This window comes from Neovison vison, chromosome 6 (genome assembly GCF_020171115.1).
Source record: "Neovison vison isolate M4711 chromosome 6, ASM_NN_V1, whole genome shotgun sequence".
Classification (NCBI taxonomy): Eukaryota; Metazoa; Chordata; class Mammalia; order Carnivora; family Mustelidae; genus Neogale; species Neogale vison.
In genome coordinates, this window is record NC_058096.1 from 105844883 (window position 1) to 105871016 (window position 26134).

At 36.4% G+C, this 26134-nt stretch overlaps 1 protein-coding gene across 3 annotated transcripts in view; it reads left to right on the forward strand.

The window, feature by feature from the left end:
• Positions 1 to 3267: 3267 nt before the first annotated feature.
• ATP11B (ATPase phospholipid transporting 11B (putative)) overlaps positions 3268 to 26134 on the forward strand; it is a 117291-nt gene continuing 94424 nt past the window's right edge. For all 3 annotated transcript variants that reach the window (XM_044251854.1, XM_044251855.1, XM_044251856.1), the window contains exon 1: positions 3268 to 3517. In XM_044251854.1, coding sequence (XP_044107789.1) covers positions 3491 to 3517 — 27 coding nt within the window. In that variant the 5' untranslated portion in view covers positions 3268 to 3490. The remainder of the gene's footprint in view (positions 3518 to 26134) is intronic.

Here is a 26134-nt window from a genome sequence, read left to right on the forward strand (position 1 = left end):
GGGATCTACTGAAATCATTCATTATGCTCCACTTTATATTACTTTGATATACCTGAAGTAGGTAATTTTTTCCTTAACTACTCATTTATTGATATTAATTATTTAACAGACATACATTGAGTACCCTTAAGACACCATAAGTACCAAAATGAATGAGCCAGGAATTTTGACCTTAACAAGCTCATAGCCTGTGCTTTCCATTCAGAACTCAAGATGTTCTAATCAAGAAAAATATTCCCCTTTGTTTTGTCCCTGTTATACCTGTTACACCAAACCAGGGTATGTATATATATATATATATATATATATATATATATATATATATATATATATATATATATTTCCCCCCACCCCGGGATTAAACATACCTCACAAGTATAAGTAGCACAGAATTATATTAACAGGTTGACTTAAGAAAAAGAACCCTATTTACCATTAATTCAGTGACTAGTTGATGCTGGCAAGCGTACTCTCTTGAAAGGTCTGTCACTTCACTTGGAATGACTGAAGTTTCAGGTTTCCTTGTCTGTCACCAGAGCACAATTTCCTATAACATGCTTTATTTACTTCTGGCTCTTTGCCAGTCCAGCACTTTTGAACTCAATGTTTCACTCTAGCAATAATTTCATATCTCACCTTTCTTCTCTCTCCTACCTATCACATATAGTATCTATGGAATAGCATTCTGATTTCATCCCATCATTTCCTTGTTCAGAAAATTTCGGGAATTGCCTACCTCCTGTAAGCTCTGTGACTAATTGGAAACTCTTTCCATGCTATACCTATCCTTACTCATCCAACTCCACCTCTTAGTTACTACCTATTACTCTTATTAGTCGTACCTCAAACACCTTGAGTTTTCTCCACTCTCTAAGTACTTGCTCCTGCAGTTATTTAACTGATTATTCTCTATAACTTATCTCTCCAACTAGGTTGCAAACTCCATCCAGTGAGAAAGGGTCACCTTAAATTTCCATTTGTGTCTTCTCTGTTTTAGGCAGTTGTTATGCATACATTTGGTGCTCAATACTTACGAGAAACAACTTTGAAATGAATAAATTACCACTGACTTGAAACACATTTTCTTTCTTTTACAGCTGGTGCCTACCTTAAGTCTTGTTATTCCCATGTCAATGCTTTTTTTAAACCTTTCCAGGTACAACCAATAGGAAGAAATTCTTTTTATATTATGACCTGGTATGCCTGTGTGTCTGTACAAAAGTTTCACAAAACAATACATATTACACTGTGCAATATATTCTGATGTATTCTGTTCAATTTTAAAAATACCGATTATGACACACTAAATTGATTTCATTACTACTAATGGGTTATAATCTCTGGTATAAAAATACTCTGTGCTCCTTGGACTAATATGAGGTAACATAATATTGCTCTTGACAAGTGCTTTGAGAACAAAACAGCGCTTTGAGTGTTCTGTTCCTGACAGTCTGACCTACAATTACGATCTTTTCAGTTATCTTGAGATCACTTCTCCCCACATCCCACAATAGCATTTAGAATCAAGTCCTCAACCCACTTCTATCTTTTGAAATTTAGGGCACAGTTAAATAATAATGCACAAAAGTATCCTCTTGATTTCTACATCTTGTGTTGTCTTGATAAAAGTTAGTGGCATATAAATAAAAATTTCTAGGCCTAATTTTAATCAGACCACTTGCAGATGAAAAGTAGTTTCGCTAAGTAGGTATAGGTATGATCATATTTTTTGTTTCTTTACGTAGCTTAAGATCATGAGCTTTGTTGCTAGACTATCCAGAATCTGAATCCCAGCTTTGCAAAGTTACTTAAGCTGAGCAAGTTTATTTAACCTGAGCCTCCAATTCTGTACCCATACATTGGAAATAATCATTTCAGTTTCAAAGGGTAGAGGAGGGGTTAAATTAGGCCATGCAAGGAAAGAGCCTAGTACATGGCCTGGGACACACAAGTGCTCCACGAATGGTAGTAATGTTTTATTACTATAACAATAAGAAAATATATCTCAAACTTCCTTTTAGGGTCAGAAAGCAAGGTTCAATCATAAGAACAAAAGTGAGACTATTTTTTTCTTTAAATATCTAGCTAATTTCTGTACTTGGGTTATTTATAATATAAAATTCCACTGCTAGTTTTATAGATCATAAATATCCCTAAGGAAAGGATCTATTGGCACTAGATAATCATTATAGAATACGGAATGTTTATTCAAACTAAAAGATTATGTATATATGCAATAACTTGCTTGGTCATTTACTCTCATTTCTGTCCTCTCTTAATTTTAAAAAAATTTGTTTCAACCACAACAAACACCTGTATGTTGGTGAAGAGTTCTTTAATTCAGCAAAAATACTGCACACGAAGCATAACACTCAAGATGTAGGTGGGGCTGCTTTTGAACAATAAGGAGATGTACAGCTTCGTGTCAGCCTTCCAAGTCAAAGCCTTGTTCTAGTTTGTTTTTTTTTTTTACATTTCTCCTTACCTTTATTTAAGCACACCGTTATCTTACCTAGGTCTTGCTACTTCTAGAGTGGTTTTGATTGCAGGAGTTTACATTCCCATACAAAACATTGCCCCCCCCCTTCCGCCAACCTGTTCAATTTAGCACAGCAAAACAGAGTATCTCGTCCATTCTCCGGGAAATAGTGGTCCAGACTGGATCAGGCACAGGGCAGTTGCAACCCTTCTCGAAATTATTTTGAGGCAGTAATCAAGATTCCCCTAGCTCCAGCTCAGTCATTTGCTTAAGAAGAGAGCTGGGTTATGCACTGAAAAAAAGACTTTGACAATCTAATTGAACCCACCTGGACCCCTGGGGATTAACTTTCAGTCACTACACTCGAGAATGTGCGTATGCGTGTTGGAGGATCGGGAGACCAAAGAAGGCAGACAGCGACAGACCTGCAACAGGAGGTAGAAACAGAGGAGTCGGCAAGAGGCTGCAGACTCCGTAGACAGACACGATTTAATCCCATCCCTGAACTGGGAAGAAAGGGGGGACAGAAGGAAGAAGCCGCTTTCGAGAAGCCGCACCTGGTCAGGCCGGCTGCCGGCCCCGCCCACCCGGCTGACCCCAGGCTCCTGACGGCTGCTGGGCGCGCCGGGCCCCTCGGTCCCCACAGCCCCTTTCGTCACGTCCGGGGGCGGGCCGGGGCTCCGGGGGAGGGCCCGGGTGGGGCTGGGGGGCCGGGCTGGGCGGGGGTGGGGTTGTGGTGGTGCTTCGGGTGACAACGGTCAATAATGAAGGTGGCTGCGGCGCGGCGGCAGGCTCAGCTGCGCCGGGCGGGGGCGGCGCCGGGGCCGCGCCTGTAGGACCTCGGAGCCGGCGCGGCGGGATGGGGACCCGGCGCGGGGAGTGAGGTGGCTGCGGCGGCGAGCGGAACTTCAGCCAGAGGGGCAATCCCGCTTCCCCCTCTGGCTCGTCAGCTTCCACCTGCAGCCCCTCGGCCCCCGCGTCCCGCGGGACCGGGACGGCGACGGCGGGGGCATGTGGCGCTGGGTCCGGCAGCAGCTGGTAAGTGCCTTATCTTCTCCCGGACGTCCGCCGCCGCGCTGCCTCTCGGGCCCGGGCGGCGGGGAAGGGCCGGCTGCTCGGAGCCGCGAGGCCGGGGCGCGGGCTCCGGGCTAGGCCGCGGCGGAGGCGAGCGCGGGGCCCGAGCTGGAAAGCCCCGCACAGCTCCCGCACCAATCTCGCCCCCGACCCCGGGACGCGGAGGCCGGCGGGAGGCGGCTGCTTCCTGCCCGCTCTTCTAAGGTTTCCTCGGTTCTCGCCGCTCCTGGGTGCCACGGCCGCAGGCGGGGGTCCCCCCTGAGGAAACAGGGCGAGGGAACGGAAAGAGAGTAGGTGTAGGGGAGAGACGAGAGGCTTCTGTTTCCTGCGCCTACAATTTGGGACACGTTTGAGGGAACGGGAAGGGGAGGACTTCTCTTCAGCTCCCTCTTGTCACTGTTTTCAGTTAGGTGTCACGATTCAGTGTTGCGTTAGTTATCAGGGAGGGGGGTACCTTCTCTAATGTAGCCCCTCGCCTCGACAGAAATTTTACTCAAGCCGTAGGTGAGGGAAAAAGAAAATATTCCAACACCCCGTCTGCTTTCGGAAAAGAGGTGTACGAAAGTTAGGAAGGACTGTTTTCCTCCTCTTACCTTGCCCTCACCCTACCTCACCCCAAGTCAAACTTTTGAATTGTGAACCTTACTTTTTCCCGTTCTCTCAAGGCAGTTTGAACGACACAGGTTTGGAACGAGTGGTTAACTTCTCAGTTTTACTGGAACATCTGGAGAAAAAAAAAAAATCTTAGAAAAGGGTGATTTAAGGCATATAAAAAGCGCCACCTTTCTCAGAATTAATTCAGAGAGAAAAATCTTCCTGCCTCCTGGCAACTACAGCCCAGAAAATACAGCAGGAAGGCGACAGTGACAATGAGGACAGAAATTGTTCCTGGCTGAAGAAGCCTAAACCTTATGTCTGTGATGAGGTCTTTTGCTGTTGCTGCTTAATTTCTAAATCGCATTAATTACTGCTTCTACAGGGGGGGCCTGGGTGGCTCAGTGGGTTAAAGCCCCTACCTTCTGCTCAGGTCATGATCCCAGGGTCCTGGAATCGAGCCCTACATCGGGCTCTCTGCTCAGCGGGGAGCCTGCTTCCTCCTCTCTCTGCCTGCTTGTGATCTCTGTCTGTCAAATAAATAAATAAAATTTTAAAAAAAATTAATGCTTCTACAGTTCAGTGTTCTCATTTGCCGATTCAAAAGGCAATGCAGCAAAAACGACTTTTGTGGTACTATAAAGATTTTGTGGGTTTGAAGCATCTATATCTTTTTCCCTGCTCTAGAACATTTTAATGTTAATTCTGTTTCAGAGCCAGCCTTCTGTTAATTCATTTTGGAAAGGGCATCACTCAGAAAAAAATCTTATAAATAAAACTGGAACTGCCTGCCGCTCAAACAGATGTTGGCTTCTTATTTTTAGCTAATTGTAAATCCAGGTATTCCGTATGTGTATATGCCTTATTAGGAAACTAAGCTAATGATGTCATTATAATACTTCTGTAATACCTTGGCCTTGTTGCAATAACCCATAGCACAACTTGACTCTGAAAGTTATTTATTACAGGTCTGATCTCATGCTTTTGATTTACCAGTCTCCATGTATAAAAGATTTATCTAATGCTGTTTTTGTGTGGTAGGAAGACCATTCTAAAGTGGCTTTCTTAAAGCTTTTCCTAGTAGATTAAGATACTGCTTCTAAGTGTTGGGTATTTCTGTTAACCTGAATAAAATCTCGGGGTTGTGTAACCACTCTCATCTTCAAGACAAGCAATCTGGTAATGTTTTTTAAAACGGCTTCAAATGAACACAACTAAAAGGAAGGGCAGGAAGTGGTATGGTTATTTTACAAGACACACCTGCCTTACTGAGTGATTAACAAGTTGAACAACTTGCTGTGCATAAAAAATGCTATCTCTGACATTTAGTTGCTCACCTCACTGGTTTTACTTTTAAGTTATCGGATTTTCTAAGAATGTAATCAGATCTGTGCCAATGTTAGGACTTTGTATCTCTGATTAAGTTTGTACACTCATTTAAATTATACATTATGGATAGTGGATACATGGAGTAATGAAAGTATATTTGCTGTCTCTGGCATAAACAGCTATTTTAGTTACTACACCAGAAATTATTCAACTCAAAGTGTAGTTTAGAGTATACTTCCATTTGCTCAATGGATTTTGTTACCATGTCTTTTAACCATAGGTTCATTCTAAAAATTCAGATAAGTGGGACAAATCTGGGGAAATTAAATTGCAGAGACAGGTTTATTTTTTTAAATTATAAACACTTTATTCATTATGTGAATCCTGATTTTCAGCAACTTAGATTGTCTTGCCAAAAAAAGTTTCCTGTCATGTTACAAAAGTAATTCCCACACCGTAGTAATTTATAACTTAAGAAAACTTTGACTCCTTATCTCCACAAAGTATTTTCTTTTTTTTTAAGATTTTATTTATTTATTTGACAGAGAGACACAGAGAAAACACCAGCAGGGAGAGTGGGAGAGAGAGAAACAGACTCCTTGCTCAGCAAGGAGCCCGATGCTAGGCTCCGATTGGAACTCCAAGCGGGATTCTATCCCAGAACCCTGGGATCATGACCCAAGCTGAAGGTAGCCGCTTGACCACCAAGAGCCACCCAGGCGCCCCAAGTATTTTCATTTCTTTACACAATGAGAAAACTCAAAGAAGGTTGCTGTTTTCCAACTTGGGGAAGTAGAGTGAAAAGAAAAGATTGGTATATCTTTTTTCTTTTTCTTTTGTTCTTTGTTTTTTTTGGCTCAAAGTGCTAAGGTTAGTTTATACTAAGAAAATTCTAAGCAGAATTTCTTACCATGTTTTTCTGGTACAATTAGTATTCATAGTGTACTCATTTCTGACAGCATATTATGTGCATTAATCCCTTAGAGATGACAGCACCTTGATTATAATAGTATTAATGCTATTAGCTACTCACTGTATTCTAATGTTTGATTTTGTATGGTAGCCATTAACTAACTACATTAGCTATTTAAATTAAAATTCAATTAATTAAATTAAAAATTCATGTGCTTATTAGCTACTATATTGGACAGTTCAGAGTAGAACATTTTCATTATCACAGAAAATTCTGTTGGACAGCACTTCTTTAGACTTTTTTTTTTTTTTTAAAGATTTTATTTATTTATTTGACAGAGAGAGAGATCACAAGTAGGCAGAGAGAGAGAGGAGGAAGCAGGCTCCCTGCTGAGCAGAGAGCCTGATGCGGGACTCGATCCCAGGACCCTGAGATCATGACCTGAGCCGAAGGCAGCGGCTTAACCCACTGAGCCACCCAGACGCCCCCCCCCTTTTTTTTAAAGATTTTATTTATTTATTTGACAGAGAGAGAGTAGACTTTTTTTTTTTTAAATAGGCTCCACGCTAGGCATGGGCTTGACCTCACAACCCGAGATCAAGAGTAGGATGCTTAACCAGCTAAGCTACCTAGGTGCCCCACTTCTTGAGACTTTTAAATGAAAGACTTTGCTAATGTATACTTTAGTTGACGTGTGATATTTCTTTACAGGACAAAATAATGCTGTGCTTTTAAAGCACTTACTGTGCGCAGGCATTATAATGCTAAATACTGGAGATACAAATGTAGGCCTTATCCATCTCTGTATGTTTAGTGTCTCACTATACTTGACATAGAGTAGACACTGGGTACATGTATGCTGAATAATGAGTAGGTAAGGAAAGAAAGAAAGAATGAACCCATAGTGTTGCTTCTGTGTTAGAGATAAAATGACAACATTTGAGATTGACCCCTCCAGAAAAAAACTAGAAAAGTACTGTAATTTACAAAAATACAACTTAATCTTGTCATACCAGGATACTGTTTCTTAAATTGATCTGTAAAGTAGTGCCTTCAGATTTGTATGGACAATAGTGAAAAGGCTGATGAGATGGTCTTGTGATTCCCTGAGAAAAAAATGGCAAGCTCTTAAACTAAACTCTTTCAACTTTCTGTTCTCTCACACTTATTAAACTTGTTGATATTTGGATTTAACTCTTCCCTTTCCACCTGTCATAAAAAAACAAAAAGAAAAAACAGATGACTATCCTCTTTTCCAAACTAACCAGTCCACTTGTGCTCTTAATCTTGTTCTTTCATCCTACTGTCCACACTTCCTATCAGTTATCTATAGTATGTTTACCCTAGTCTTGTCCTTCAATATGTGAACATATTCAACTCTCCCTCAACTACTTTACTTTGTCCTGTACTCTTAACTGTCAAATTCTTTTCAGTTTTCTAGAAAATAGATCTGTCCTATATAATTGTGCTGTCCAGTACACTTGAAATGTGGCTATTTGAATCAAGATATTCTTAAGTATAAAATACAGGATTTCAAAAACAGTATGAAAATAATGTAAAATATCTCCATTTTCCTGTTGGCTACATGTTAATATTTAGGCTATATCGGGTGAAGTAAAATATTTCAAATTTTCCTGTTTTGTTTTTATTTATTTTTCTAGTGTGGTTACTAGAAATTTTTAAATTGTATATGTGGCTTGCATTTGTGACACATGTTATATTTCTGTTAGTGCTTCTGGGTAATATTAAAAGCGTGTTCCGTGTTTCTATATAGCACACAATATAAGTCTAGGTATCTCACTCACTAGACTGTAAATATCTTAGGGCAGGGATATATCTTGTTCATCTTTATATCTCTTGTACTCAAGACAGCAGCTGGCCCATTCATTGTTTATACCCACCCACCAAATATTGGTTGCATTAATGAATGACTGTCATATTTATTTCAGCGTCAGTTTAGGAGTACCTGTATTCTTTTTCTTTCTCTCAAGAGTAGGAAAAGGAGGCACAGACTGTGGTGGTAGTATTTGGTGGAGCTAAGTAAGTTCTAACCTCAGGAATTAATGTTTAAGAAACCAGATCTTTGAATATTTGCTTCTTTTATCTTTATCTTTACACACATATTCTTAAATACCCACTTTTTCATTTAATAGGGAGGTCAAGTATTAGAGGAATCCCAGGTATCCCAGAAGCACTGAAGTAGGGACCTTGCTTAGTTCTTCCAAAAGAACGTTATGGCTGCTATTATTGTCATTAAATATCCCTTCAATCCCTGCAGTCTGTTTTCAACAGAGCAGCCACAGTGATCTTATTAAAAACACAAGTTGGATCATGTAGTTCCTGCGCTTAAAACCTTCTAAGGATTTGCTTTCTTGCTCTGAGTAAAAAACAAAGTCTTTGCTTGATCTGTATCTCTGTATGCGCACTCTCCCTGCTTTGACTTGCCAAACCACTTCTCATCTCCCATCACTCTTCCTTCACTTTGCTTTACCCACAATTACCCACAGTTGCCTTGCAATTCATCAGAAGTGTCAGGTGTACTTCAATCTCAGGATCTTTCCGTTGTCTGTTACCTCTGCCTGGAATGCCACCCTCCCAACTCCCCCATCCCCTTATCTGCTGGTTCCTTTACTCTCTTCAAGTCTTTATTCAATTGTTACTTATTCAGTGAGGCCTTTTCTGGGCATTCAGTATAAAACTGTAACCCTCCCCAGTACTTCCCTATCCCCTTCACCTGCTTTTTATTTCTCTAAGTACTTAACACTAATTAACATACTCTACAATTTACTTGTCTCCTTTATCTCATGAAGGCAAGGATTTTTGTCTAGTTTTAGTTCTCCATATGACAAGAACTGTTCCTCATTTCTTTCTTTTTTATTTATTTACTCATTCACTTGAACATTTTCTGAACACCTAATTTGTGATAGCATGTTGCTAGGTTCTCAAACTACAAAATAAGGCAACCCTTTCCTACTCAGTCTTCTAAGAGTCTCTGCTTCCCAAATGGGTATTTGGATTGTTGTCATTTTTTCCTATTACAAAAAATGTTGCAGTGGTTTTTTTTTTTTTTTATGTTTATAGGGTTTTTTTTATTGTTAATGAAACACTTAGAACTGGAATTGCGGTAACAGGGTGTGTACATTATAACTATTACATGTATTGCCAAATTATTTTCCAGAATGTGAGAGTTCCCCTTTACCTACCTCTTGGTCAACACTTTGTACTGTCAGACTTGAAATTTACCAATCTGGATGAGTGTGAATTGTATTTTATTTTGTTTTTATTTGCATTTTCCTGATTGCTAATGAGATTCAAGTGTCCTGTATTTCATTCATATGACTAGATTGCTCATTTTTCTATTGAATAGTTTGTCTTTTCTCTATTAGTTCTTTCTGTAGTCTGTATTCTAATTCTTTGTTGTGGTTGTAAAAATTTTCCTCCAGTTCATTCTTTGTATGTATTTAACTTTGTTGATAGTGTCTTTTTTTTTAATAGAGTAATTTCAAATTTATTTGTAGGTAAATTTATTAAGAATAGTGATTTTGTTTTTTTTATTAGTTGTTTAGATATTCCTTTCCTGTGATCATAGAGCTATTTTTCTAGTGTTTTCTTCAAAGTGTCTTAAAATTTGTTTGTCGACATTTAGGTCTCTAGTATATCTAGAATTGAATTTTATTTATGGAATAGAGAATATACTTTACTTTCTCCCGTATGGAAAGCTATTTGTCTCAGTACTTTTTCTTGAATGAGCTACCTTTTCCCTACTAATGGGTGTTGTTTGCTTTTTCTTTTACATAGCCGCATTGTCTTTCATATATCATGTTTGCTTCCTAGATCCCCTATTTAGTTTCATTTACCTATTGATCTGGTGCACCAATAATGTACTATCTTTTTTTTTTCTTCAAAGATTTTATGTATTTATTTAACAGAGAGAGATCGCAAGTAGGCAGAGAAAGAGAGAGAGAAAGAGAAGGAAGCAGACTCCCCACTGAGCAGAGAGCCTGATATGGGGCTTGATCCCAGGACCCTGAAATCATGACCTCAGCTGAAGGCAGAGGTTTAACCAACTGAGCCACCCAGGCACCCCTAATGCACTATCTTTTTAATTAAGTTTAAAATTCAATTCCAGCATAGTTAACATGCAGTGTTATATTAATTTCAAGTGTACAATATAACAATTCAGCAATTCTATACATTATTCAGTGCTTATCATGATAAGTGTACTCTTAATCCCCTTCACCTATTTTACCCATCTCCCACCCATCATCAGTTCTCTATAGTTAAGAGTCTGTTTCTTAGTTAGGCTCGTTCTCCTTTTTTCCCCTTTACTCATTTGTTCTGTTTCTAAAACGAGATCATATGGTATTTGTCTTCTTATCACTGGCTTATTTCGCTTAGCATTATACTTGCTAATATTATACTTGCATTATATTTGTTGCAGATGGCAAGATTTCATTCTTTTTATGGCTGAGTGATATTCTGTTGTATATAGGTGCATTTTCTTTGTCCATTTATTTATTGATGGACACTTGAGCTGCTTCTATAATTTGGCTTTTGTAAATAATGCTGTTATAAACATAAGGGTGCATGTATCCTTGAATTAGAGTTTTTGCATTTGGGGGGTAAATACCCAGTAGTAATTAAAGATAGTTCCATTTTTAACTTTTTGAGGAATCTTCATACTGTTTTCCATAGTGGGTTCCCCAGTTTGCACTCCTACCAACAGTGCACAAGGGTTCCTGTTTCTCCACATCCTCTGCCAACACCTGTTGTTTCTTGTGTTTTTGATTTTAGCCATTCTTGATAGGTGTGAGGTGATAACCACATTGAAGTTTTGATTTGCAGCTCCCTGATGACAAGTGATGTTGAGCATCTTTTCATGTGTCTGTTGACCATCTGTATTCTTTGGAGAAACTATTCATGTTTTCTGCCCATTTTTAAATTTGATCATTTGTTTTATGGGTGTTGAGTTGTATAAGGTCTTTATATACTTTTAACAGATATGTCATTTGCAAATATGTTCTCCCATTCAGTAGGTTGTCTTTTAGTTTTATCAGTTGTTTCCTTTGGTATATAGAAGCTTGTCATTTTGTTGGAGTTCCAATAGTTTATTTTTGCTTTTATTTTCCTTGCCTTTGGAGACATACCTAGGAAAAAGCTGCTACTTCCAATGTTGGAGAAATCACTGCCTTTTCTCTCTTCTGGGATGTTTTGTAGTTTCGGGTGTCAAATATAAGTCCTTAATTCATTTTTTATTTTATCTTTGTGTGTGATATAAGCCAGTGGTCCAGTTTCCTTCTTTTGCACATAGCCATCTGGTTCTCCCAACACCATTTGTTGAAGGTGCTGTCTTTTCTCCATTGCATTTTCTTTCCTCCTTTGTCAAAGATTTATTGACCATATTAACAGGTCTATTTCTGGGCTTTGTTTTCCATTGATCAATGGGCCATTTTTGTGCCAGTTCAATACTGTTTTGATAACTGCAGCTTTGTAGTATAACTTGAAATCTGGAATTGTGATACCTCTAGCTTTGTTTTTCTTTTTCAGATTGTTTTGGAGGTTTAGTCTTTTGTGGTTCCATACAAATTTTAGGATTATTTGTTCTAGTTCTGTGAAAAATGTTGTTGGTATTTTGATGGGAGTACATTAAATCTGTAGGTTGTTTTGGGTACTACGGACATTTTAACCAAATTTATGCTTCCAGTACATGAGCATGGGCTATTTTCCCACTTGTTTGTGTTGTCTTCAATACCTTTCATCAGTGTTTTATAGTTTTCAAAGTAGGCCTTCACCTCTTTGATGAAACTTACTCCTCAGTGTTTTATTAACTTTGGTGCAGTTGTAAATGGGATTACTTTCTTAATTTCTCTTTCTGTTGCTTCATTTTTAGTGTTTAAAAATACCATGAATTTCTGTAAGTTGATTTTATATCCTATGACTTTACTGAATTCATTTACCAGCTCTAGTACTTTTTTTATGCAGTTTTTAGGGTTTTCTTTGTATAATATAATGCCTTCTCCAAATAGTGAAAAGTTTTACTTTCTTTACCAATTAGGATGCCTTTTATTCTTTCCTCTTCTCTGATTGCTGTGGCTAGGACTTCCAGTACTATGGTAAATCCAGTACTGTATTAAATAATGGTGGTAAGAGTGAACATCCTGTCTTGTTCCTGATTCTAGGAGAAATATTCTGTTTTTCCCCATTAGTATAATGTGAGCTGTGGGGTTTTATATTGGACTTCATTATGTTGAGGTATGTTCCCTCTAATCCTACTTTGTTGCAGGATGAATGGATGTCATACTTTGTCAAATGCTTTTTCTGCATCTGTTGAAATGATCATATGGTTTTTATCCCTTCTTTTATTGATGTGATGTATCACATTGATTGACTTGTGAATATTGACCCACCTTGCATCCCAGGGATAAGCCCCACTGATTCTGAGGAATCATTTGTTTAATGTATCATTGGATTTGGTTTGCTAATAGTTTGTTGAGGACTTTTGCATCTATGTTGATCAGAGATTATTGACCTATAGTTCTCTTTTTCTGTACTATCTTTATCTGGTTTTGGTATCAGAGTGGTGCTGGCTTCCTAGAATTAATTAAGTTTTCCTTCCTCTTCTATTTTTGGACTAGTTTGAGAAGAATAGGTATTATCTCTTCCTTAAACGTTTTGTAGAATTTCCTGTGAGGCCATCTGGTCCTGGACTTTTGTTTATTGGGAGTTTTTGATGATTAGTTCAATTTCACGGTTTGTAATTAGTCTGTTCAAATTTTTTCTCTTTCTAATTCAGTTTTGGAGATTATATGTTTCTAGGGGTTTATCCATTTCTTCTGGGTTGTCCAATTTGTTGGTATATAATTTTTCATAATATTCTGTTACAATCTTTTGTATTTCTGTAATGTCGGTTGTTATTTCTCCACTTTCCTTTCTGATTTTATTTATGTGTTCTCTTTTTTTTTTTAGTGAGTCTGGCTAAAGGTTTTTTTGATCATTTCAAAGAACTAGTTCCTGGTTTCATTGATCTGTTCTATTACTTTTTTTGGTTTCTATTTCATTTATTTTTGCTCTAATCTTTATTATTTCCTTCCTTCTACTAATTTGGGGTTTTGTTTGTTTTTCTTTTTTTGGATCCATCAGATGTAAGATTAGGTTGTTTGTTTGGGATTTTTTCCCCCTTGTTTAGATAGAACTGTATTGCTATAAACTTCCCTCTTAGAAAGCTTTTGCTTCATCCCAAAGATTTTGGACCATTGTATTGTTATTTTCATTTGCCTGCATGTGTTTTTTTTTTTTTAATTTTCTCTTTGATTCCTTGGTTGACCCATTCATTGTTTAGTAGCATGTTTATTAACCTCCATGTATTTGTGTGCTTTCTAGGTTTTTTTCTTGTGGTTGATTTCTAGTTCCATAGCATTATGGTCAGAAAAGATGCATGGTATTACTTTGATCTTTTTAAATTTGTTGAGATTTGTTTTGTGGCCTAATATGTGATCTGTTCTGGAGAATGTTCCATGCGCACTTGAAAAGAATGTGTATTCCTCTGTTTTAGGACGGAATGTTCTGAGTATATCTGTTAGATCTATCTGGCCCAATATGTCATTCAAAGCCAACAAGTTTCCTTGTTGATTTTCTGTTTGGATCATCTATCCATTGATGTTAAGTGGAGTGCTATGCACTGTCTTAATTAGAGTATTTTTTTAAGTCTTGATATCTGGCCGAGTAGAACCCCCAGTACTTTTTTTTCTTTCAGAATTGCATTGAACTTTACTATTCCATATGCTATTTATAATTAATTTGCCAAATTCTGTGGAGAATCTTTCTAGGATTTTGATTGGCTTTGTATTGAATTTATTAAGTTCCTTTGCATATTTTTTCTTTGATGAGGTAGAAGCTATGGATTCTATTTCATCATTTTCTCCCTATACCTTTATATTGAGCATCTCTATTGACGTACAAATAATACAGGGATTTAAGTTTTACTCTGATATTTCTTCTCTCACCTTCCACATTACTACTGTGTAACAGTTTAGTTCTACTTCTTTCCTTTCATCTGTTTTATTAAGATTTAACTCACTACCATACAGTTTACCCATTTAAAGTATTCAATTTTTTTAGTATATTTGTAGAATTATGCAGCCATCACCACAGTCCAATGCTAGAACATATTTATACCCCCAAAACTCCCTTCCAATTGACTCCCACTTTCCATTCCCCTAAATCTCTAGCCCCCAGCACTAAACAGTCACTAATTTACTTTCCACCTCTCTCAATTTACCTACTGTAGACGTTTCATAGAAATAGTATCATATAGTATTTGGTATTTTGTGACTGCTCTCTAGCATAATATTTCACCTAGCATAGTGTTTTCGAGGGTCATCTATGTCATAGCATGTATTAGTAATTCATCCCTTTTTATTGTCAAATAATCCATTGTATGGATCTACCACATTTTGTTCATGGATCTACCACATTTTGTTCATCATTGACATTTAGTTTTTTCCACTTTTTGACTGTTAGAAATAACACTGCTTTGACCACTGTTTTACAAGTCTCTGTGTCCATGTATATTTTCATTTCTCTTGTGTGTGTATACCTAAAGAGTAGATTTACTGGGTTATATGGTAACTCTATTTTTAACTTTATGAAGAATTGCCAAACTGTTTTCCAAAGTTGCTGCACCATTTTACATTCCCACGAGCAATGTGTAAGAATTCTAATGTCTTCATATTCTTGTCAACACTTGGTTTTGTCTGTCTTTTTTAATTATAGCTTTCATGGTGGGAATGAACCTCATTGTGGTTTTGATTTACATTTTGCTAATAACTAATGATTTCAAACATCTCCTCATGTCCTTATAAGCCTTTTCTGGAGAAATGCCTATACAGATCTTTTTGTCCATTAAAAAAATTTTTTTTAATTGAGTTGTGGAAGTTTTTTTTCATAATTCTGGATACAAGACCTTTAATAGCTATATGGCTTGCAAATATTTTTTCCTATAATGTGTATTCTAGTTCCTCTTCTCAAAACAGTTTCTAAATTTTTGTCAGTTACTCATTTTTATTTTCTATGAAGAATTAGTAATTTGTTTTACTCACCATTGTTTCTTGCATACCACCTCCTCTCTCTGGGTTCACTTTTTTTAATAAAATGCATCCTTTAGTAAGTTTTAAGCAAGGGTTTGAAAGAATGATCTGTTTTAGTTTTTATGTCTTTATTTTATAATTATTGTTGAACACTAATTTAAGTAGATACAGAATTCTAGATTAACATTTACTTTCACTTAACATATTGAAGATACTACTTACTCCATTGCTTTCTGAACATTTATAATTGCTGGTACAAAATATGTTTTTAACCTAACTACCACTACTATTGGTAATCCGTGTCCAGTTGATTTTAAGATTCTCTTTTTCCTTGATATTTTGCAATTTTATTTTATTGTATCATATTTTTTTCACGTTTTTCCTGCTCTGCACTTGCATTTGCTTTCCATCTGAAGGCTCTTACGGCTATGGCTCAGGAAATTTTCAGCCATTTTTTTTCTTTAAATATTGCTTCTCAGCCTTTAGTTTTCTCAATCTAGAACTCTTGCTTGATACCGGTCTGTCTTCTGTGGCTCTTCTTTTTCATATTTTTCATCTGTTTCTCTCTGTGCTGCTTTCACTGTGAATTCCTTAGTTCTAGCTTCCAGTTCTCTAATTCTCTCACCTGTGTTCAGCCTGGAGTTCATCCTGTCCTCCAAATTTTTAATGTAAGTTACTTTTTTATTTCCAAAATTTATTGGTTCTCTCAATTCCGCTTGTTCTTGATGCATATCTGCTTGGTTTTCTCAGAATATTGTCTTTTTTTTTTTTTAAAGTAGGTATTATTTTCTCTTTGGAGGTTTTTTACATATTTAAAAGTACACAGCTTTTTTCAGCTTCCTTTCAGTAGGACCCAGGTACAAAGGGGTGCTATTAATCCTAATCATGCCATAGGAACTGAACTTCAGACCGTTTCTCTCTAGACACAGATTCCCAAAGGCTCAGCCCCTGATTATAAAAAATGGTTATCTTATTTTGAGGCTAGCTAAGTCTTCTTTCACTTCTTTAAGTCTTCTTGATTAAAGAAAAAAAGATATTTTATCCATGTTTGCTTTTGTAAAGAAAAGGGAAGAGTTCAAAGTTTGGACTTTGGAATTCCAGCGGCAAGACTTGTTTGAACCCAAGAGTTTTTCCAGGGAGTTTAGCTGTATGAAAGAGAATAAGCAACAGCTGCAGTTTTCCCTATATCTCTCATTCCCAGTCCTGCCATCTTAAATTTGCTCAAGAGTGAGGCAAGGCTAGAAAATGAGTTGGGGAAATTTCTAGGTGGCATTGGTACTGTGGAGTGACAGGTTTGTAGAGGAAAAGGAGAGAAGTGATCAAGAGTTCTTTTACTCAGCAATGGCTATTCTTAAGTTAACGTTAATATTTTAGATACCAGAAAAATTAAGACTTGCTTAATTTTTAAAAAAAAAAATTTTTTTTTAAAAAAAAAAAAAGAAAGAAAGAAAGAAACAGGAATTTATTAGGAGAAAGTGAGAGTCAAATTCTTAAGTAATCTGAGATGCTTTTAACAATCTTTATAATGTTTCCTAGGCTGTTAGTTCCCTAATGATGATGTTTCCTATAGATTGAGATAAATATGTCAGTGATCTTTGCAAAATGAGTACTTTAATATGTATCTCCTCTTGAAAATGTTATCTACCATAAACTGCAATACCCTTAAATTGGTTTTGAACAGCATGGCAAATTTTTTGAAAGTTTTTCAAATTTTTAATTTCCTTTTTGTCTTGAACTGTGGGAACTCAAAAATTTATTTTGAAGTTTGACAAGTTTGTGGCATTGAAATAGAAATTGGAAATGCTGAAAAATATACTCCATTTTTATTAATAACTTTTATTACATCTATAATGAATTACATCATACATTTAACTTTATTCAGAAGGATGTATTTGATAATTTTCTATAGGGGAAAAAGTGAGTCGTCTAATGATTTACTACTATTTCAGTCAGAATTTTACTAATTTTACTTGATATTTTGTCTTTTTTTTGTGCTCATTAAGAGGCCTTATTTTTCCTAAATGAATCTTTATCCAGAACAGAGGCCCTGACTTCTATTTTGGTATCTCCATCATACCAAGCATAATACCTAGTATATAGTCAATGCTCATAATATTTATAAATTGAATTTTTAAAAATTAAATTATAGGATAATTTAATAAATGACATACTAAGTAGCTTGATATTTCAGAATGTTCAGATATTTTTACTGAAATTTGGTGCAGTCTCTCATTTGGTATCAAGCACATTTTTCCCAATAAATACTTGTGTTACATACTGGTATTCTAAGATTTTGCTTTGAAGAGTCATTTGTGATGAGTACAATTGGTAGATAAAGCTTAAGTAGTAGTCGGTTCCGGCCTTAATTATCTGTTACCTAGGAAATTGTTTCTTCATTCTTGGCATCTCCTGAACTACAAAGGGAATATAGATATTCTCGTTTATCTCAGCTCTCCACTGTATTCTTTAATATACAAATTTGAAAAATGCTAACAAAGATGTGAAGATGGACTTGATTCTTTACATTGAAAAACAGGTAAGTGGTTCTTTAATATGTGTTTTCCTATTGAAATGTATATGTAAAGGCACTGGTCTCTATCTAGGTATTCCCGTGACCCTCTAACTTTGTGGCTCCAACTCTTTATTCACATTTAAAGGAAATTAGTGCAGTGCCTATGTGCCAGTGTTGATCAGCCCTTTTTCCAGCACATATTTGCAGAATTTGGAAAAAAAAAAAAAAAGAAAGAAAGAAAGAAACAGGAATTTATTAGGAGACAGTGAGAGTCAAATTCTTAAGTAATCTGAGATGCTTTTAACAATCTTTATAATGTTTCCTAGGCTGTTAGTTCCCTAATGATGATGTTTCCTATAGATTGAGATAAATATGTCAGTGATCTTTGCAAAATGAGAAAAACTAGGTTAGTATAATGCACCTATGGCCTTGTGTGTATGTTGTGTGCATGTGTATTTGCTTAAATTTGTAGATGTACTTGTTTTTGAGAACAGTATTTTTTTAATTTCTAAAAAATAAACTTTTTTATCGTAGAATAGTTTCAGATTTACAGAAAAGTTGCAAAAATAATACAGAATTCCTACAGATACCCTTCACCTAGTTTTTTTTTTTCTCTGTCTCTCTTTTAAATAAGATTTTCTTTATTTATTTTAGAGAGAGACAGAGCACCCACGAGAGCCTATCCACTGGGGCAGGGGCAGAGGAAGAGGGAGAGAAGCACACTCCCTAATGAGTGCCAAGCCAGACAGATGCAGGGCTCTCAGGGCTTGACCTCAGGCTCCCGAGATCATGACCTGAGCTGAAATCAAGAGCAGGATGCTGAACTGACTGAGCCACCCAGACGCCCCACACCCAGTTCTCTTATTATTAACATCTTATATTACGAGGCTATACTTGTTACACTAATAAACCAATATTTATACATTATTATTAGTTAAACTCCATACTTTATTCAGATGTTGTTATTTTTTTCACTAATATTCTATACGGGGTAACATACTACGTTTAGTAATTCCTTGATCTTCAATAATTTTTTTTTCTCATAGCTTTATTTTTCTCTTTCTTTATCATATCCTTCATTTCATACCCGAATATATGATTTATTTACACTAAAAAAAAAAATCTTTCATTTGATACAGCTGTAGTTAATCACAGTCCTCAGTTCCCCACTAACCCCACTTCCTCACCATCCCCATTTCCCTACTCTCCTCTTCAACCCCATTCAGTCAATCCATTGTAGCCCTTTTAACTTTATTCAGACTGTCAACAAAAGCCACCAATGATTTCCTAATGATTAAATTAGATACTCTTTTCCAGTTCTCCTTTCTCTTTATAGCATGTGAAATAATTCCTTCTTGCAGCTTTTTTCTGTGTTCTTGCCATACCTCTTCTCTGTTTTCCTTCCTGTCTGGTAATCTTTCTCCTTTGCTTATTCCTTCTCTCCTAAATGATAGCCTTGAGAATTCCGTCTCTTGGTTCTACTCTCTTCTTCCTCTGTACACTCATAATAGGCAGTCTCATACATGTTTTTTGTTTTAACTATCATCATTATGCTTGCTGGGTTCCAATCTCAAGTCCAACCCTCTTTCCTAACATCTAAACAAAAATATCCAGTTGCTTTCTGGATATCTATGTAGGGAGTCCCACATTGAAATCAGAAAATAATTCTAGTCTGACCTTAAATTCATTAGTAGAAATAGGAACTTAGGCCATATCTAAGGTAAAATAAGGATTAAATCACTAAGGGCTTATCATCTCCAAGTGGACAGGGACTAAGTCATCTATTTTTATCACCCATGGTCCTTAGCTTACTATGGAGCACATTGAAAAGTACTCAATAAGTACTCTTTGAATGCTAAAGCAAATTCTTTTCATTACATGTAAAAGTCAAGAACTGCAGATCAGCAGTACAATTTTAATTGTCATTATGCAAGGTAGATGAACCACTTGCTCCCTGGAAGAACTGAAAGTAAACTAAAATACTCTTTTGTGGGGTTTTTTAAATAAATTTTTAAAATTATGTCAGTCATCTCAGTGTTGCTACCTACTTTCTCTGCTTTAAAGTTTAATTTTCAAATTTTTGTAGCAATAGTTTTAAGATTTGCTGGGTCCTGTTTGTTTAACCTTGTATGGACATGTTTTATTTTCTTCTACATGTTTCTCAGGTTCCCAGCAGATAAAATTAATAAGATAATTATCGTTTTTCTGCCCTGCCGTTTTCTACTCTTTGTTTTAATTCTTGTTTAATATAGCTAAGTAGAATTCACTTGGCATCTCTATTCTTTAACTTCAACATATTTTTATGCTGTTATTGTTTATAATTTTTTACCAAATATATCACCCTGTTTAAATCTGTATTTGGAAATATTTGTTGTGGTTTCCTGGTATGAATACTGCCTATACTGTATAGCTCATTGTAAAAGCAGCAGCTTCTAATTTAAGGGATCCTATTATAGATCCAAAACTGAATATTTATAATGTATATTTTGGTCTCCCAAGTACCTAATTGCTTTTCCAACCCTATCAGACCCTAACAAATATTTTATAAATGCTTCAGCCCTTCTTATCCTGTGATAAAATTTAAATATGTAACCTGACTACTTAATAACTTCTTTAAAAAATCAACGTCAAAGCTGGTTGTTACATGAAGGAAAAATTTAAAAGTACTTATATTAAATAAAATCTATTTCAGGGGTGCCTGGGTGACTCAGTGGATTAGGCCTCTGCCTTCGCCTTGTGTCATGGTCTCAGGGTCATGAGATGGAGTTCTGTCTCGGGCTCTCTGCTCGGCAGGGAGCCTGCTTCCGCCTCTCTCTTTGCCTGCCTCTTTGCCTACTTGTGATCTCTCTCTCTGTCAAATAAATAAATAAAATCTTTAAAAATAATAATACCTATTTCATTATGTAAATGTGCAGTCATGATGTCAGTAGACATAATATTCAAATGGTGTAATCATTGTGAATCCGTGGCTACTAATGCGGACTGCTGAAAGTGTAGTGCAAGGCTTACCTTGGAGGTGTTGTGGGTTCAGTTCCAGAGCACCACACACAATGGAGTATCACAATACAGCAAGTCAAATGAATTTTTTGGTCTCCTAGTGCATATAAAATTTATGTTTATACTATACGGTATTAAGTGTGCAGCAGTATATGTCAAAATAAGCTATGTACATACCTCTGTTTAAAAATACTTTATTGCTAAGAATGCTAACCATAATCTCAGCTTTCAGCAAGTCATAATCTTTTTGCTGTTGAAGGGTCTTGCCTGGATGTTGATGGCTGCTGACTGATGGGGCGATGGTTGCTAGATGTTGGAGTGGCTGTGCCAGTTCTTCTCTAAATAACTAAATAGGATTCACCCTATGTCTCTGTTCTTTGACTTCAATATGCTTTTTCATGTTCTTTAGAATTTTGTGGTTGTGTCTTTGTGCTTGATATTTTTAAATATTAGACTTTGGATATACTGTGTAAAGGATCTGCTTTTTGATTGACAACATATCTCCAGCCTGTCTCAGTTATAACTCATTGCTTCTGATATTCTAAGGAGGACCTATAAACCGTCTTCATTGCACTGCTGTGTATGATTGTGAAGGGAGAAGGAGAAGGCTCGGAAGTATTTGAGAAACCTGAGTAAAAATTTCTTTTTAGGGGCGTCTGGGTGGCTTAATTGGTTAAGTATCAGACTCTTGATCTCAGGGATTGAGATGGAGCCTCACGTCAGGCTCCATGTTAGCATGGAGACTGCTTAAGAATCTCTCTCTCTCTGTGCCCCTCCCTTGCTCACATGTGTGTGTGCTCACTCACTCTTTCATGCATGTACCAAAAAAAAAAAAAAAATTTCTTTGTACAGCTGCAACAACTAATTTGGTTACCACAGTTAGAAGATTTATACCAGCTTCACTTCTTGTCTAATCAGTGTTCAACCTGATAGGCAGAACAATAACAAAATCAAATTTAGGGTTTATAAGTCTATTATTTTTAAAGTCTTTTTAAAAAAATTTTTTTTAAGATTTTGTTTATTTGAGAGAGAGAGAGGTCACAAGTAGGCAGAGAGGCAGGCAGAGAAGGAGGGAGAAGCAGGCTCCCTGAATCATCAGCAGAGAGCCCGATGCGGGGCTCGATCCCAGGACTCTGAGATCATGACCTGAGCCGAAGGCAGAGTCTTAACCCACTGAGCCACCAGGAACCCTAAGTCTATTATTTTTGAATTTGATCTGCACTAAAACAGCCTCACACATTTATTTTTATCATAAATGTCTCTGTTGCCATACATGGAAATCACCAGTCTAAAAAACAAAAGACATTCATTATTATAATGGTTGAATTATAACCAAATAGGACTCTAATATTCCATCAGAAAATTTCAAATGGATGAAATTGATTTTTAATTGATATTTTAATTGTGCTAATATATATATATATAACATAAACAATTTATCATGTTAACCAGTTTTAAGCCTGCAGTTCTGTAGCTTAATTAAGTACATTCACATTGTTGTGCAGCCATTACCACCATCCATGTCCTGAACTTTTTTATCTTCCCAAACTGGAATTTCATAATCTTTAAACACAAACTCCATATTCCCCCATTCACTAAACACCTAACAACCTGAATTTGGCTATTTCTTGTATAAGAGGCATCATACACCGGCCCCTGGATGGCTCAGTGGGTTAAGTGTCTGACTCTTGGTTTCAGCTCAGGTCATGATCTCAGGGTTGTGGGATCGAGCCCTGCCTTAGGCTCCCTACTAACCAGGGAATCTGCAGGAGTTTCTCTCTCTCCCTCTCCCTCTGCTCCTCACCCTGCTCATGTGCATGCATGTGCACTCTTTCTCTCTATCTCAAATAAATAAATCTTAAAAAAAAAAAAGAGGAATCATACAATACTTTTCTTTCATGACAGACTTATTTTATTTAGCATAATGTCTTTCAGGTATATCCATGTTGTATCAGCTGTAAGAATTTCCTTTTTTAAGGCTAAATAATAGCTCATTGTGCATCTGTGCCATATGTGGTTTATCCATTCATTTGTTGATGAACACTTATGTTGCTTTCACCTTTTGGCTGTTATGAATAATACTGCATTGAACATGGGTATACACATATCTGTTCAAGTCTCTGCTTCCATGTCTTTTGAGTATATACCCAGAAGTGAAATTGATGGATCATATATGATTATTCTGTGTTTACTTTTTTTTGAAGAGTTTCCATAGAGGCTGTACCACTTTACATTACTGCTGGCAGTGCAGAAGGATTCAGATTTCTCCACATTCTTGCCAGTACTAATTGTTTTCTGTTTTGGTTTGGGGTTTTTTTTGTTGTTTTTTTTTTTGTTTTTTTTTTCTGATAATGGCCATCCTGATGGGTGGTAGGTGGTAACTTATTGCGGTTGCATTTCCCTAGTAGAAGTTGGTTTCTTTGACATCCAGAAATGAACCCCAAACAACTGTAAAGCTTTAACAAATGGCTTTGCTGAGAATAAGATAAATCTAGGAACAACAGAATGAAAAGCTTTTTATTAGCTTCTCTTTTACTAGTAATGGTAGATTTCACTTTGCAGACTCACTCATTTAAATATCATTGAATATAAATTCAATTTGGTTGAAAAGTCATGGTTAAAGATATTTTAAAAACTAAATCTAGAACCTCGAAACTGGAGAATTTAGCCCATTTCACTAAATATTCATTAAATAATTAATTGGTACTTGCTGCCTTTAAGAATCTTTAGTCTGGAGCGGGGAGATGGATATACAGTCAAGCAATTACTATTCCATGTAACAAAATCCATAGTGAAAGTGTGAAAGTTTTGGTGAGCATAATAAATAATAGATGCCTGCCTTTGTTTCTGGGAAGAAGGCGTGTTAGGTAAAGCTCCACTGATAAGGACTCTGAAGCTGAAACTTAAAGGATGAGGAGGCTTTTGCTGAAGGTGTATGTTGGAATAGGAAATCAAGTTTGGGAAGTAATACCATAAGCTATCAGAGATGACCTTCCTGTAGTAAAGTACTGAAAGATGATTTAAGAATTTTAGAATCAAAGATCCCTCTGTATTTTATATCATATAGTTAGAAAGCCAGTCCTAACCCAACCCTGCAGTAAACCAAAGTTCCTAAAAGCCCAGACTGGTTTGATAGATGGCAATCAACCTTAAGTCCTAAAATGAAAATTATGTAACTTGAAACAAAAATGCATAATTATTGTGTTTATTTATGTCATGGACATTTTAAGTTATTCTCTATCACCTTCCTTTGTTCTGTTAACAGTGTAAAATTGTCTTGCTCTTATATTACCTTCATATAGGTGTATTTTATTTAAAGTCCATGTAATTCAAAATTCACAATTATATGAATTACAGTTCACAAACTTAATTCACAATTAAGTTATAGATTAAAATACACTGTTCTTCCCCAGTATCATATTTTTGCTAGGCCATTTTCATGTGCCTATGTACATTGGCGCATACAGCCAACAAAAATAACTTTCTGTCATGTAACAAAGTCTGTGACGTAAATAAAGCTTTTATTAATTTATTTTAATAACGGTGGGTATTGCAGTTTTGAATCTGAATCTTCTTTTTTTTTGTTTTTTTGAGTTTTGATGGTTTTTTTGGTGTGTGGTTTGTTTTGAAGCTTTTTTCTTTATATTTTGGAGGAAATAAATCACATAAGAATAAGAAGCACAAATTTACTTTGATCACTGTGAACCCTAAAGATGATGTCTTCTTAGTTATGTTAAAGAAGTGTAACAATTTTAAGTATAGGACTATGGTTTTAGTCTCTTGTTAGTGCTTTTATTTGTAATGTTTGTATTTTTCATAAAATCTTTGAGCTTTTAAGATTATGGAGAGGCTTGTATATTTGGTATGTAAAGGCAAGATCTTGTGATTCATTTCCAAGTACTGCTGTGTGCCAAAGACTAATTTCTAAAAATTACAAAGCTTTTTACTTGTTTGGTTTCCCTAGGTCTCATCAGTTTATGGTTACAAAAGGAGTCTCTTTTTTCAAACCAATTCTGTGTGTTATCAGTTCTTCCCCAAGAAACCATCCTGAGATTTTTTCCACCTTACCCACTTTTTTTTTTAATACCTGTGACTTTCACATATGCTCACAAATTTAGACTGAAGAGAGGTTTTGAATTTCAGACTTTTATAGAATATGGGAGTTTTTTATTTTTAAATAGCTTAAATTTGTGTGCTTCCAAAGCTCTACATGCTATTAAAATAGAATCAGGATGACTAGAATAGCATTAATCTATCTCAGTTTCTTTGCCCAGGGCAAGATGAAATCAGAGGAGAGCAAAGCAGGCTAGCACTTAGGAGTTAAAGGTGTGAATGGTTAGTCTGAGATGACAACAGAAAATGTAATGTGTGCCAACCCCGGGCATGTAGCCCTCCTAGTGATTAGGAAGTTCAGACTGTATTTCTTTTTCAGTGTCATGAATTGTTGTTAATGCTTGCTAGAAAAGCGTGGAATACTTGAACTTTACCCTAACAGTATAGTTATACAGTTAATTTTGATATAGTATGTTTGTTTTGACTCCTTTTAAAAAGAGTAGAGCATAAACTATCTGGTGTTTTTAAAATCTGCAATATTGAGATGGAGAACTGATTATAAAGCAAGACTTTAGGTAAGTGGTTTTAAGCTACGTCATGAAAACCCAGTGAAACCTGTGCTCACTCTCATCAGAAAAACGCACATGGTGCAAATTTGCATACAGTTTCAGAGATTAAAAGACCAGAAGCCCATTTATGGATCCTGCTCTAAGTCACTTTCTTTATTTTTTGACAGTTTTATTCTTTTATTTTTATTGCTTGTAGCTGACTTAATATGTTGCAGAGAAGGTAGTGTTAATGAACCGAAGTTAGAGGTTTTTCATATAAGGGATATCTAGCTATCCCAGATACAAAATTTATAGTCATAAATATAAAATGTAACTATTTTGTATGAAAAAAAAAATACTCGGGCACCTGGGTGGTTCAGATGGTTAAACATCTGCCTTCAGCTCAGGTCATGATCCTGGGGTCCTGGGATGGAGCCCAGCATCAGGCTCCTTGTCAGCAGGAAGCCTGCTTCTCCCTCGCCCACTCCTCCTGCTTGTGTTGCCTCTCTCACTGTGTCTCTCTCTGTCAGATAAATAAATAAAATCTTA